This window comes from Geospiza fortis, unplaced genomic scaffold, assembly GCF_000277835.1.
Source record: "Geospiza fortis unplaced genomic scaffold, GeoFor_1.0 scaffold172, whole genome shotgun sequence".
NCBI lineage: Eukaryota > Metazoa > Chordata > Aves > Passeriformes > Thraupidae > Geospiza > Geospiza fortis.
The window spans coordinates 3,316,740-3,332,351 of record NW_005054309.1 but is presented as its reverse complement, the minus strand read 5'-3'; the positions used below and the strand labels follow the sequence as shown (position 1 = coordinate 3,332,351).

The following is a 15,612-nucleotide window of genomic DNA, read 5'->3' as shown; positions in this document are numbered from 1 at the left end:
CTCTTTCCCATTTTCCCTTCATGAGAATCATCATCCTGATTCAGGTGAGCTTCAAGCATAGCAGAAAGTGTGAGAGAAGCACTGCAAAGAGCACCTAGAGAGGCAGCCGAAATATCCTGTGGTATCTGATTGTCTGGGATCAAACTTAATCCTGCAAGTCATCTTACACCCAGCTGAGTTTGCCCATTTCAGCCCTACCAACAAGATTACAGGTCACAGCTCTTCCTTGGTGCCTTTGTGTTCACAGGCAATGCAACAGTTTATTATGTTCTCTGGCTTAGTAAATCCTTTGATGTAGTCTTTGTCTATGATTAATATTAGCATGATAAGGAGCTCTTCCTTTAATGCATGCAGGAATTATGCTGGCAACTGGTCACACCTGGAAGCAGCAGAGGAGGTTTGCTCTGAGGACTTTACGCAACCTTGGTCTGGGGAAAAGAGGTCTGGAGTACAGAGTGCAAGAAGAAGCTCACTACCTGGTAGACTTCTTTGCAAGTATGAAAGGTATTTCTGCAATAAATATCAATACATTTTTGCCATTATTCTGATGTCTTCAGTGTATGAACTTCACTGTCCTGTCCTGAAACTGAGGGCAGCTTTTGTTCCACAAGGGAGTGTGCAGGGTCTTACACTGTCTGTGTGTGGAATGGACTGAAAATGCAAAGCCACCAGTCCATCTTGTGTTTTCAAGGAGACTATTCTTGCACAAAATTATTTATAAAACTACTAAAATCGAGAAGAAAAACTGGAGCTTATTGATTATTTACATTATAGAGCGCCCTAAGTGGAAAGGGATCCCTGAAGATGGTCTAGCCTAACCCCTACTCAAAGAAGGGTCAATCTGAGCAGGTTTCTTAGGGCTGAGTTGTAAATATCTGCAGCAATGGAGACTTCACCACCCCTCTGTGTAACCAGTTTCTCTGTTCAGTGAGAGCTGTAGTAAAAACATTTCTTGTGTTTACGTAGAATTTAATGTATTTACATTTTTTCCTGTTGCCCCACTTGATACCCCTAAGAAAAGTTTGGTTCTATGTTCTTTATATCCCTCCACCATGTATTTATACATATTTAGATATCTCCCTATGTCTTCCCTTCTCCAGACTAAATAGTCCATCTCTCTCAGCCTCTCTCATGCCAGATGCTTCAATTCCTTAATTGTCCTTGTGGCCCTTTGCTCAACTTTTTCTAATACACTGATGTCCCTGATACTGGGAGTCCAGAGCTGGACCCAGAACTTCAGCTGGGTCTTGCCAGTGCTGATCAGAGGGGAAGGAACGCCTCCCTTGGCCTACCACCAATTCATTTCCTAATGCAGCCCAGGATGGCATTGGCCTTTGCCTCAAGGGCACATTTTTGGCTCTTTTATGGTGCTGATGCATAGAGAGACAAAATTGATGCTGATGAATTAAGTCCTGTAATGCCGTATGCACACACTCTGTAAAGCACTGACTAGAATCTTATCTTCATTACAAGATTCTACCCTGATCAACCCAGTTAGGATCATGTGAGTAGGATTTCCCAATACTGATCATTATGCAAGGGCACAATAAATCAGGGCATGCTGTGGCTAGTGTTGTATAAATTAAAAATAATTAGATTGAGACAATCCCATGGTTAACAGCTAGGAGAGATTGACATGTAGCCATGTGTGCTAGGAAAAAACCCCAGAACAGTAAGTTACTAACCAGAATTGTGCCTTGGGGGTTGGGCAGTTGCATCAATACATACACAAATAGAATTTTTTATGGCCATATATTCCATAATCACAAAAAAGTTTTCTTGGGATTAGGTTTCAAATAACTGCTTTAAAATTAGTTATTATACTGTTGACGCAATTGGTTGAAAAGAGTTTACAACATTTTATCTTACTAGAGGTTATGTGTCTCTAGCAAGGTCAGACAAAGCACAGTAGCCTTGCATGCCTCTGTGTCCTTGCTGAATAAAACTGCCTCTCTTCTTGCCCTTCTACCCTCAGGTTCCCTTTGTCCACAGTGTTCTCAGTTATTCCCATGCTTGAGACATATTTTGATTTTGTCAGAAAGCAAATTTGCATAGATTTTTTTTTCCTTTACCTCTAAATTTGCTCTATCATATGCAATATTTTACACATCTGGCATTTTTTTTAGAGTGCTACACATTCCTGGGCTTACAGGATTGCAACGTGGTTGTGAGGAATCAGGTTGATACTACAGTTTTGAAAAAATATTGCTGCTTCTCTGTGAAATGCAATGCCTTCCTGAAAGTTCTGTGGGGAACTTAGAGGATTCTCACATTTCACTAAAGCAGGAGACATTAACAGTGACATTATTTATTATTATGGTTGCAGGCAAACCTGTGAATCCTGCTTTCCCTCTTGTCCATTCTGTCTCAAATGTAATTTGTGCTGTCGTGTTTGGACATCGTTTCTCCAGAGAGGATGAGGCCTTTCATGATCTGATCAAAGCTACAGAACATCTCTTCAAGTTTGGAGGCAGCTTTATTCATCATGTAAGTGAATGATCTGTTTTTTTTCTGAGTAAGACAGAGAGTGAGAAATGCAGATTCAAGAGCTATCAGTCAAAGTTCTAGAATGGGTGAGTGAGGCCCCATGCAGTTTTAGTGGGCAGTGAACTCTCTCACAGTGGGATGGTGAAGCTCCACCTGCCAGCCTCGGGTGTTTGTGTTCATTCTTCTCTGCTGGGTTACTGTGATAGTTTGCCCCTAAATCTTTGCAATAAGGCACAGGTTCATGGACTGCTCCTGGGTCATGATTGTTACTTGGTTTCTCAACCCCTGCACACCACAGGTTCCTGTGTTGGACACCATGATTCCTAAATATTAAATGTCAGGTCTGAAAGTCTGGCTCGTGTGTGAGTTGAGACACTGTTTTTTATACACTTAACAGGGAGAGGAATGAGTCAAATACCAAAGTGTTTTGCCTGTAGCTACTTATCTCCGTTTCTCCTGGAAGACACAGACTCGAAGACTTCCCAGAGAAATTCTACTCCTTCACCCTGAGTGAGGAGCAGCTCCAGGCACAGGCAGCAGAAGGCAGGAAATGCTAAGACAGCAAATATAACTGCAAGCTTGGCAATCAAACAATCTGGGAGTCAATGATACATCTGACACTAGAAGCTTACTTTGCACAAAAGTAATTAAAAATTTCCTGGGACTTCTGGTTCCCCTGCTGAAGTTGTCCCATACATTTTATGAGTACCTTTTTAATACAGAATACATTAGCAATTCCTGGAATACAGATGTCTCCCTATATCCCATGGAACATTCTTCTCACTGAGTTATGCTCAAGTTCCCTTTTGCTTAGTTTATCTTTGGTCCTGTAAGTTGAGTGTAGTAGTGGCAGGTGACACCTGCTTTTAGGACAGAGAACATGCCTCCTTCTCTTCTCTGCTTCCCATCCTGGCTTTGATTTAGTGCAGTGAATAAGATACTGTTGGGGAAATAAGAACAGGAGTTCAAACCATTCCAGAGGGATGGCCAACATCTCCACACCTTCCAGATGTGATGAGTACACAGTATTATGTAAAAAAGTGGATATTGCTGCATCCACACCCCCATTTCTTATGTGGTCTCATGCTGTCAGGCACTGACAGGGGGACACTATGGATTGGGCCCCTCCATAAATGGAGGAGGAGTTTTGGCAGGAACCCAGGAAAGTGGATGGATGCAGTTCCTGTCTTGAACAGACAGCTAAATTCCACTTACAGTTAGAGTGCCATAGTGGGAGAGAGGGCAGACATTTGAGAGTAGGAATGCCTGTAATCTTGGCAACTTTATGTGATTAGTCAGACCACAGCTGTGTCTAAGGCTTCTGAACACATTTTGCAAATAAAAAATTACCAGAGGTGGAGCTAACCAGAAAAGAGATGAAGTTCTAAGTGAATTTACCAAGTACTGAACAAATACTTTTTTTTTTGTGATGAGGCAATCATTAATGGATAATTGGATGTCTGACAATAATAACTGATTTCCTAAGAAGATACAGGTACAGTCTATCTAACTCAACCACGCTCCAGTGAACACCTAATAACGTGCTTTCTGTAGTGTGATTAAAAGAGTACAAGAAGAGCTTAGTAAAATGAAGGCAGAGAAAGGATAAAAATTCTGCTGTTAAATAAACAATGGAATTACATTTTGAGCAGAAAAAGAACTATTAAGAGAATGTTGTATCTTGGAAATACAGGAATAGACAGATTACCCAGGCATAAATGTAGGCTGGAAACCAGAATTAACTTTCTAGCTATCAGAATCAGTCGAAATCAGTTATTTCTTAGGCCAGATTTTCCCAAATGGTAAAACTGAAGGAAAAATAATCTAGTTGTGTCACCTAACCCTGTCTTTCTTTCTAGGAAGAGTACTCAAAATTGTCAGGTAGCTGTTCCTTAGCTTTTCTGGGTTTCAGATATTTGAATTTCATGGAGGAACCTGGGGGAGTCAATTTGTAGAGAGTACTTTGGGGGTTACCCAGACTGTAAAGCAGTCACCGGGAGCCAGTCCTTGCTTTGGCAAGCATCCTGGTGAGGAGTTTCCAACTTTTGCTCCTCCCTTCCCGGTATTCTCCACTGGAGGGCAGGAGCTCACTTTTGAAATGCCTGAATGCAGTTCATAGCAATTGAAGATATGAATAACTGCATAGGTGAATACCATTCATTCTAGTTACAGTAATTCTAATTCAGCTTGTGATTGAGCTGAAAGCCTGTGGAACTCTGAATCTTACCATCAAAACTAGAAATTATACAGTTTACTTTTCACAGCTTGAAAGCCCAAGCGCAGTTTTTGTCAGGATATTTTACTAATGAGACCCTAAATCCCAAGCTAACATGAATGTTACCTCTCTTTGTAGCAGGGCTCCCTAGTGCATTTTCTCGTGATAGAGACTTTGCAGGACCTCTTGTGTGTCACTCCCACAGCTCTATGAAATCTTCCCCTGGCTGATGAGCCGCCTCCCTGGGCCTCACAAGAAAGCCTTGGCTTGTTACGATGTCCTGAGCAACTTTACACGGAGAGAGATCCGAATGCACACAGAGCATGGGGCACCAGAGGAGCTGCAGGATTTCATTGACTTCTACCTGGATCACATTGAAAAAGTAAGTTTTTTCTGCCCAACCATGCAGTCATAGGGGAAAAGGTCAACATGGACCATTGAATCTTCACAACCAGTCTGAATCATCACAATCTCTTGCCTTTCTAGATATGGTAATGTGAATCCAATAACCAGGATCTTCCTAAATCCTTTCTGATCATTGATATGCCACAGCACCTTGCAATCCTTTCCTTAAAGGGCAGGTTAATACACTGCATATTTTTTCATTGGCACAAGTTGTAAAATTATTGAAGGTCTCCAGGAAAGAGTCGTGAATTACTAAATGAACAACAAGAGAGCTGGGATGGCCTTTGGAAGACAGAGCGGGATGCTCTGGTTACAATATTTTCCCAGTAAAGGTTTGCCAAGAGAATTCGCAAGAGGACAGCTGGATTTTGAGAACATTTTATGGAGAAATAACCTAGGAGTCAGCAGTGTTAGTGAAGTGTCACCAGGGTCAGTGAAGTGTCAACCAGACAAAGGAACTGGGACAAATAAGGGTGTTTTGGTCAGGCAGGCATAGTAGAGGTAGGTGGGAATCCGTAGGGCTGTAGGAGGTGTGCACAAGATCTCTCCCTTTTCTAGACTATACCAGGATCACTTTGTATGAATCTCTTGGGTACTGGATTGCAGCCCTGATCCCTGGACTCTCAGTGACCCTTCCCCTCTGTGACTCCTACCTCCACTTAAATCACTTTTCCTTTCTCCTCTCCTCCACTGTGTCAGGATATTTACCTCTTCCTGTTCTGCTTGGTGACAGGAAGGAAAAGGAGAAGGAGGAGGAAGTGGCAAGGCAAGAGTGGCCCAGAGAGCCAAAGGCCCTGGGAAGTGGGCAGTGACTCTTGTTCCTGGTGGCAGTGCTGTCCCGCAGGGACAGCCAGTGAGTGTCCCTTTCACCACTCTCCTGTGCTGGTAGCAGCAACAGAGGCAGCCACGTGTTGGGCTGCAGCACTCACCTACCTCCCCCTGATAATTATTTATTGATCAATTCCCATATCAGCTGCTATATTCTTATGTATGGTGTGGATGTCAGCCTAAATGGCTTCTAGCTCGTTGAATCCTCTTGTTTTAATTTTTTTTTTATATCAGCACAGTAACACACCTGGCCTTCCAAAGCATTTGACTGTTTCTAAAGCTTTTCATTGCTGTTCTAGGAATTTATGAGACTTGAACATCAGTGTACCAGAAATTGTTTCAGTGAGCTCTTCTGGGACTCTGCTGGGTGGAAATCATCCAAGTTTGTTTATTAAAAAAATTGAACTGTCTGTAATAGGTGAACAGGGGCAATAAAAAAAGATTAGATGATATTACAGCAGGGAGAAGCATCTCTCCTTCTTTTCAATTGCTCCACTGGCAAGAGAAATGTTCAACACCCCTCAGCAAAACCTCTGTAAATATAGACAATGAATTCCCCCAAACCATAGCCATGTTTATTTATAATTTCAGTGTATACATACGCATCCTCACACTCCTAATTGAAAACTGTAAAACCCCAGAGCAGCTGTACGTGAGTCATTGTGCCCTTGTGTAGAAGAAACCTGAATGCCACAGGTTAAGAACTTTACTCAGCCCAGTGTTTACTGTCTGGTCACTGTATTGCTTGGTAGAACAACTGAGAGATGGACTGTGACATAAAGCCAATAATCCTTTTTTTTTTTTTTTTCCCTAAGAACCAAATGATTTAGCTTCATGATTTAGAGTGGAACAAACATGGCTTTTCTGTTTGTGAAAGGTTAATTTTTGTGTTGACAGCCATCTGTGGTGTCTAATGTTCCTTAGCAGTCTTTCTATATTGTCCTATAAGGAGAAGAGACTGCAGCTTGGAACCAGTTACGAAATCACATTTAATCCAATTCTGTTTTTTCTAACTTTCATGTATAAGCCTCTAACTTTTCTTATCATTTGCAGTCCAAAGATGAACCCAGGTCAACATACAATGAAGACAACATGGTTTATTCTATAAACGACCTTTTCTTGGGTGGATCAGAGACATCAAGCACCACTTTGAACTGGGGCCTTCTCTATATGGTGGCAAACCCAGACATCCAAGGTGAATAGATAAGCCCATCACAGATATCTACCATGAAATAGAAAAAACAATTTCCCTAACATTCTTATGGATCAGAGATTATTCCTAGATACTGATATGTGTCTAGTGGCACATGTACCTTTTTGTACTTTTAGGTCTGCCCTAGGCAGCATCAGTAGATCCAGGGATTAAATTAATTCTGTGATGTAGTTGAGTTTCTTGTAACAGAAATTATTCTAGTCAGGAGATGGCTCCTCTGTTACCTCTATGTGTATTTAAGAAATTTGCTTTTAAGTCTAGTTCTAAAATAACTACCAATCCTTTAATAGAGCACTGAATGAAAACCAAAGGAAGAAACATGTCTTATGTTGGATAACAGAAATCTCACAATTAGGCTGTAGAATATGTGCAACTACCCAGAGGAGAACAGGATTTTAAATGGATGAAAGAGATGAAGATAAGAAAAACTTGGTCAATTTGTAGCTGTCAGACAAGAAATTCTGCTTAATCTCATGTCATCACATTTTGTTATCACTTACTCTAATTAAGGTTGTGAAAGCACTGACTCACCTGTATAATTTTATTAAGCTAAATATTGCACATATTTGGGAAAGCAGAGCATGTGCAGAGTGATTCTTCCTGAGCTTCTTGAGAAATACATTGCATCAGAGCTCTCAGAATGAGCTGGCACCAGTATGTCTGTCCTCATTTAATTAATTGGTGCCTTCTTTTTGAACCCATTCATACTTTTCCTGTGTTGACATCCAGTGACAGTGTTCCACTCTGTAGCATAAGGAAAAGTTTGGTCTTTTACCTCTTCCTTGAATCAGGAATAGAAATGTGTGTTTATATGATGCAGTGACTGATTACTTCAAACTACCTGGATTCTCAAGTTCTTCTACAAGATAGTTCTTCATAGAAGAAAGTTAACTAAAAATATTTTTGAATATACATTTTAAATTCTGTAAGGTGCTTAAATCTCTGTTGTCAGTTTAATGAAGGACTGCTGGCAGTCACAGGGCATGCTTGATGTGAATGGGTACAGACTGATCAATGCAGAATGGACTTCTCTGCATATTACTGTTGCTTCAAAAAGCCCAAAAAAAGACAGGATCGTTTATTAAAAATCTAAGTATTTTTATTAGGTGTGTACTGTCTCTCTTGAAGTTTATAAATCAAAGGTTTTTTTTTTTTTTTGTTAATGCCCCCAAGACTTCCATGCAATAAGTAATTTAAAACATGCTGTTCTTGATTAAAAGGCAGATGCCAAACAATAGATCCATTTTTTAAAATGGTGTTTGGACCTTGTTCTAGTTGGCATTGCTTCACTTAACAGATGCCCTGTGTAAGAACAATGTCCTTTTAACACGAATTAGGCTTTTAAGGCACAGACTCACCTGGCATAAATTTCAGAGAGCTGTGAACTTAATGTTCTAACTGGCTGCAGGTGTTTGAGGCACCGAGGCAAAAGAAAATCCAAAGATAAATCTGTTATCTCTTGGATTTGTGGTAGTAAGGAAACATTTAGTTTTAAATTTTTGAGCAAAAAATGTCTTTTCTTAATCTATGATCAAATAACTTCAGACCCAGAAGCAGAGTTCTCATATGTTTAAGCTGTTGGAACATCCTGCTACTTAATTTTTCTTCAGAAGAACTTACTTTTATAAATTAATTGTGATGTTGTTCTCATAGTTCTAAGTTGAAAATGTCTTCGAAAATGAAAACACTGAAAATACTTGATATGTTGTTCTGCCTGAAACTGAATATTTTCTGCAGAGAAAGTGCAGAAGGAGCTGGATGCTGTTCTGGGTCCCTCCAAGGTAATCTGCTATGAGGATCGGAGAGAGCTGCCCTACACAAACGCTGTGATTCATGAGATCCAACGCTTCAGCAACATTATTTCAGTGGGCATGCCCAGAGTTTGTGTGAGGAACACAACCTTGCTTGGCTTTCCCCTCAAAAAGGTACAGATGCAGTTTCTCAGTGGCTACAGACTTTTCCTGCATCAGTAGAGCATGGTGTGGATTAAAATCTGTTTGTGCCAGGGCATTCTCCTCAACAGAAGGGGGGCTGGATGCCTTTGGATCATGGTCAGAATGTGAACAAGGAACAGACTGAATGTTTTTCTCCTTTCAGGGCACCATAGTTCTTCCAAATATTGCTTCATCTTTGTATGACCCAGAGCAGTGGGAAACACCTCGACAGTTCAACCCTGGTCACTTCTTGGATAAGGATGGAAACTTTGTGGCCCAAGAAGCCTTTTTACCATTCTCCATAGGTAAGTGGGCTGCAGCAAAAACACCAACAGTTTGGATGGGGGCTGTAGAATGAAGATGTCTATTAAAAACCTACTGCTTGTCTATTCTAAACCTTTCTGTGGAAAACAAAAGTGCTTAAATCAACATGATTATTTTCAGTAACATGTGTTCTACTGAACAAATAATAACATGGAAAATCAGAGGTATCCTGACAAACATATATATCTAACTTGCCCTATTTTTGGAAGAATATTCTCATCTAATGATTGTGGCTATTGATTTCAGGCACTCATTTTGTAACAGACATATGTATGGAAAGCACTTTAAAGCAGTCCTCTTGATTCTTTATCCATTCAACACTAGAACATGACATCTCCCAGGAAAAGCAGGTCCTTATTCTTCATTTACATGGTGGAATGAATTCCTTTAAAGTTGTCAGTCAGATGAAGATGAGGCTTTTGAGGTAGTTGAAGGGAGCAGAAGGGTTACATGGATAAAATTCTTTGAAGCTGAAGATAAAATTCTTTGAAGGAAGAAATACATGAAGCTTTGTGTCATTGCTTGCTCTAAGTCCAGCAGAAATTCTGGGCTTCGCAAAAATACCTTTGCTCTGTGTGAGGATGAAAACAGTTGCTGTTGGGGTCAGGTTTGTTTATTCACTGTCCTTTCCTGTTCCCTCTGCAGGGCACCGGGTGTGTTTGGGGGAGCACCTGGCCAGGACCGAGCTGTTCATTTTCTTTGCCAGCCTGCTGCGGGCGTTCACCTTCTGCCTCCCCGAGGGAGTGACCCAGGTCAGCACGGAGCCCGTCATGGGGGGCACTCTGCAGCCCCACCCCTACAGGCTCTGTGCCATCCCACGCTAGGCTGGACATGTGCAGGGTCACAGACCAGCTAGGAAGCATCCTTCTGATTTTTCTGAATGTGTCTCTTGAGACCATATAATGCTTTTTGTATTGGATTTGAATTTCTAGTTGAAAAGCCACTTTTTGTAAACAGTAGGTAATTTTATTTAGACCCTGTTACCTGCCCATGAAGGTGATCTTTTTTTGTGGTAAAAATTGTTTTGATCTGTAAGATCCCATCATTCTCAGCCATAAAGGCATCTTGCAGTTGCTGTCTGGCCTGGCAAGTATAAATCTGTGAGCAAATGACAAAATTGACTGCCAGACACCACAAATTAATTCATTATCTCTGATACTGAATTAATTCATTATACTGTTTCCAAAAGCAAATTGGGAAAACACACTTGGAAAATTCCACCTCTTGATGTCACTATCATCAATAGCAACATTTCAGTCAACTTTTTGTTGATGGTCACTAATAAAAGATATGAAGGAAAAATTAACAACTGATTTTATTTATAGATGACTTACCGCTTACTGAGAATTTCTAGATTTGATGCAGTAGAACATGTGTATGGCATCTTGAAATCTGGTGGAGAATACCTGAGTCCAGCAGTGAAAAGGTGCAGCTGAAACCTGGTGAAGAGTGAAGATACAGAGAGAAGATTTCTTTTGGGACACATACTTTCAGCATTTTAAAAGTCTGACAAGTCAATTTTTGGAAAGTCTTTTCTAACAGGGGAACTATTTACTCCCATGGCTGACTCCTTTTAGGATCAGCAAGGGGCAGCTGCTAAACCAAGTGCAAGGAGCTTCCCAAGGGACAGTTTGGGTGAGGAACCTGCTTTGGTTTGAGATGATGGTAAATTGAAAAATGTTCACGGAAAATGCCAAAGATACTTTTTAAACCCCTCAGCAGCTCAGCTTCCTGAAGCCACAAAGGGTTGCCATATACACAAATACTAGTCAAATGCAATTAAAGAGTCTATAATTAGCAGAAAGGAAAAAATTAGTTCCTAGTTAAGTATTTATATTGTTGGGGAAAGTCTTGTAAAGCATAAGTGAACTTGTCCTTCATGAATGTTCCTCTTTCTGTGAGAGAGGACAGGACAGCTGAACAGATAATCATCTGTTAAATTAGTTATCACTCCATGTCATCCACTGTGTGATTGAGATTAGTTTGGGCAGTTCACCATGAATCACAGTTTTAGATTTGTCTCATTATTTCTAATTCAATGGCTGATGGAACACAGCATCAAAATAGTAACCACTTGATATTTAGCTGTTATTAAATTAAATGGCAGGTTAGCACTAGTGAAATATGGAAGATCACATCCTGACATTTTACGTGACAGAAAACTGTGCCCTGGTAGAAACTGATGTCAAAGTCTGTGTGGATTTGCATGTGTGCATGGGGAGATAAGGCAAAGCTGAAACCAGCTGTCATTGCTGCTTAGAAATGAAGTTGGAAACATCAGTAGCATTACAAGCATTAACATCTCTGCTTTGTGATGCTGTCACTCCTGATGGCCACATGCTTCCCCAGATATCCTTCCAAAAGGGAAGCTCATAAATGAGCTTAGGATGGAATTACGGCCAGGAGAGTCCTTATGCAGCTGGAGCAGGTTGAGTTGCCTGAACCCAAGGGAATGGCACAACCCAGAACCAGGGGCAGGAGCACCACTTGTGCAGGTGTGTGAGAGGAGATGAGCAGAGCACCCTGCGCCTCATATTGGGCAGGTTATTGGTGCCTGCCTGTGCCAGAAACTGCTCATGGGTGGTTTCTGTTCCATTGTGCAGAAATATCCAAGGCATGAGAGCCCAGTAGGTGAGCCATGGCAGCAGCAGGATGTCAGGAGGAAGCTCATAGCACCAAGATGGGAGAGCTGGGCTTTGCAGAGCCTTGCATTTCTGTTTCTGCCTGGTCTTTTTTAGAAGTGAGTCACTTTAGCTCATCTTCTAATAAAGCCTGGTCTTTTGGAGCTTTTGAAAGCCTTTTCAAAACCTGGCTGATGCTGCCACAGAAGGCCAATGAAGCTGAGAGCAGATCTGAGAGAAGACCAGCTCCCACTTATGAAGTGCCAACCCTCTCAGCTTTGGCTGTGTGATGTCACCTCCAATCAGGCTGCTGAGCTTTAAGGGGTGTCTTGGAGACACCTCCTCACACACGTATCCTTCATTCCTCTCTCTTATATTCTTCATTTCTTCTGTGTTATTTCTCATGTCTTCCTCAGGCTCCATTTTTGTAGTGGTGCTTGCACCTGCTAAAGCATACAGGGGAAGATCTGGCTAAAAAGGAAAGTACAGAAAATGTACAGAAGCAAAGCTAAGATTTTGGGTTCATGTAGCTCTTGGAGAGGGTCAGAGCCTTGTGAATCTGTGATGCTCATCTGACGCCCTTTTCACTTAAAGTTTATACACAAAGCAAAAAAAAAAGAGGTAAAGAAAAGACATTTGTATTTCTAGTAGTATAATGAGGAAAAAGGAAAATGGTGGTTTCTCAGAACTGCAGTATATCAGGAAGGCTCTCTGGGAGATGGGAAAATTGATGGCTTTTTTGTCTTTTATTGTCAATGAAAATGGCCAATGCATTCAACACCACTGGTGTTCAGGGAAGATTTCTGTCAAGGCTAGGAAGGAGAAGTTAGAAAATAGCTAGATAAACATGATATTTTCAAATTGGCTGAGCTGATTCATCCCAGGGCACTTAGGGGAACAGTATCAACCTCAGAGCTATTAGCAATTATCTATGAAAACCTGTGGAGGATGGGAAAAGGTCAAACATTTCCTTGTCTTCAGAAGGTAAGAGAAGTTGCAGTGCTATAAATCAGCCAGCCTGATTGCTCTTCTCAGAATATCCTACAAATAATCAGATTGTAAGCACTGGAAGGAAAGCAGAGTCAGTACTCACCAAATAGTGTCAAAGTTACTTAGTTCAGTTTGATGACATTGCTAGAGGTCTGTTTTCAAGAGAGAAGCTGTTAATGTCATTTACTGCTCTTTAATGTGGTTTTGACACTATCTCACAAATTCTGTGGAAGTGTGGGCTATCTGAAGTTTGATAAAACTTGATGGAAAAGTCAGGAAATGCATATGAATAGTACCATGTCAAACTGGAAGGATGCACTGAATGGGAGTCTGTCCTGCATCTAAACTGTTCAATATTTAATTGAAGACCTTGATAGTCAGTAAAAGCACCAGACCTGAGTAAGGCCCAATTTCTTGATGCCACCAGATCCAAACTGATGTCTGCAGCAAGGCAAGAAAGAGGTATTCCCAAGCTTGTCTAAATTCAAAGAAACTTAAATGTAGGACAGTTTTATTTGGATTTATTACCTTTGTGAAAGTGTGAAGGTGCCATAACATGGATATTTCTCCTTAGTAGTTTTAATGTCACATAGCTGAAGAAGTGAGAGTGACCCTATTCCAGCATCTCTCATCATTCCCTCCTTCCTCTCTTCTGGAGTTACAATTTTCCCTGGGAAATTTCTCTGAGTTTTTTTTCTTGATCATTATGGTTTCCACAGGCAGTAAGCTGCAGCAGAAGGATACATTTTAGTTTTCCAGTGACTCAAAACGCCTCTAAAAGCTATAGAATTCAAACTCAAGTTTGCTGTCCTGAACCAAAGTATTTTCTTTAGATATTCTTGAATAAAAGGCTTGGTGGAAAAATTAGGAAGTTTTCATTAGGAATTTCTGAGACAGGCTATTTTAAACTGTATTAATATATTTAAATAATTAGACCAAAATGCTAATGAGCTGTATTTATTTGAAGTAATATTTCAGCTGAGTTTGGGATATCTTTTGCTTAGTGAAAAGCTTATGAACTCCTCCTAATATCTGCAAAGAAATCACAGCCTGTGCTATTTTTAGCCAAACACTCCAGGAACTATTTATTTGCTGTCCCGCAGTGTGAGATTCTAATGTTAAAGGAATAACAATAACAAAATTGCAGCCCTTTCCCCGAGCAGTTTATGAGATACATCAGATGAGACTAGAGATGAGCTAATAATATTAATATGTTCTGTGGTCAGCTGATGATATGATGGTATTCTACAAAGCTGCATTTTAAGGAGCATTACAGAGAAAATGAAAAAAAAACAATTGGAGCATTTTATATTATATTCTTTTTTAAGTAACTTTTTTTAGCACTTTTAAAAATGTTCTTATTTCAATGCTGCAGTCACATGAGCATTGGCTCTGCCTTGTAAATTCAGGTTGGTCTGACAGCTACAAACTGTGGGTTACTCTGGTTTCTCAGGTAAGACAGGCAGCTTCCTTTAGCCTGCTTGTGGGTAGCTTTGGGAAAGGACAGATGCCACCACCCACCCCTAATATTGAGAGTATCAGTAGCTTCAGCACTCACAGACAGCAACCAAAGTCCTAGAGAAATGCAGGCCATTGTGGGACCTGCAGGCAGAGGGACATGGGATTTCAGGCTTGCCACTCTCTGATACCATCGTGGCATTGGCCTGTCCTGGCAGAACAGAGCACTGCTCTGGGGGAGCTCCCTGGTTTGGGATCTCTCCTGTTTGGGGATCTCTCCTTTTTAGGGATCTCTCCTTTTTAGGGATCTCCCCAGTTTGGGGATGTCCCCAGTTTGGGGATCTCCCGCTTGGGGAACTCCCTGGTTTGGGGATGTCCCCGGTTTGGGGATCTAGTCCTGCCCTGTGAGTTGAGGGTGATGCTGCAGCTCAGGGAAGCTGTCTGTCCTCATGCAGAGCACCAGGAGCTGTCAGGAAGCGTGCTGGCTAATTCAGATGGGTCAAGCAGGAATTGCTTAGCACAAAGTGGTCCCGTGTGGGTGTTTCAGCAGCTCCAGGTGCCAGGCAGAGGGCAGCAGAGGCTGTGAGCTGCTGGCAGGAGCTGCCCTTGCACACACCCGGGTTACCAGGGCATGCTGGAGCCCATCGTGCCTTCATCTGCCGACAGCATGGGATTGGTTGATCGTGAGATTGAAATGCTACAATACAGTGGCCTTAAAAGATTTCTTAGACCTTTTGGTAGAGCACAGTGTCTGCATGGTTTTTTGATTACGTGGATATTATTCACCCTGACTGTGCTCTTCTGATCAAGATAAAAAGTTCCTAATTTTCTCTGTACTCACAATCTCTCCCACAAAAGGGAATGCAGTACACCAGGGAAGCTCCCAAATTACTGTGTGCCTTGCACTAATTTTCATTTTCTCCAGGTGAGATAGTGGCATTTCACCAGGCCCAGACACTGGAAAAACACAGTAATTATGCAGTTTGAAATGTGGGAATCGCCTTCATGAGGCTTAGAGGAAGAATATTGATTTCATTTGCTCTGCCTCTCTCTTTTCCTTTCTGTTAAGTACTGCCAAGAGAAAACTTTGAGATAATTCAAACAAACAAACAAACAAACAAACAACCCCATGCCAAC

The 15,612-nt window shown here is 41.3% G+C and overlaps 1 protein-coding gene across 1 annotated transcript in view; it reads left to right on the top strand.

Moving 5' to 3' along the window:
• LOC102044951 (cytochrome P450 2J6-like) overlaps window positions 1-10,537 on the top strand; it is a 12,598-nt gene extending 2,061 nt beyond the window's left edge. The window contains exons 3-9 of the mRNA XM_005418985.2: window positions 355-504; window positions 2,327-2,487; window positions 4,908-5,084; window positions 6,989-7,130; window positions 8,886-9,073; window positions 9,246-9,387; window positions 10,052-10,537. Coding sequence (XP_005419042.1) covers window positions 355-504; window positions 2,327-2,487; window positions 4,908-5,084; window positions 6,989-7,130; window positions 8,886-9,073; window positions 9,246-9,387; window positions 10,052-10,230 — 1,139 coding nt within the window. The 3' untranslated portion in view covers window positions 10,231-10,537. The remainder of the gene's footprint in view (window positions 1-354; window positions 505-2,326; window positions 2,488-4,907; window positions 5,085-6,988; window positions 7,131-8,885; window positions 9,074-9,245; window positions 9,388-10,051) is intronic.
• The last annotated feature ends 5,075 nt before the right edge of the window (window positions 10,538-15,612 follow it).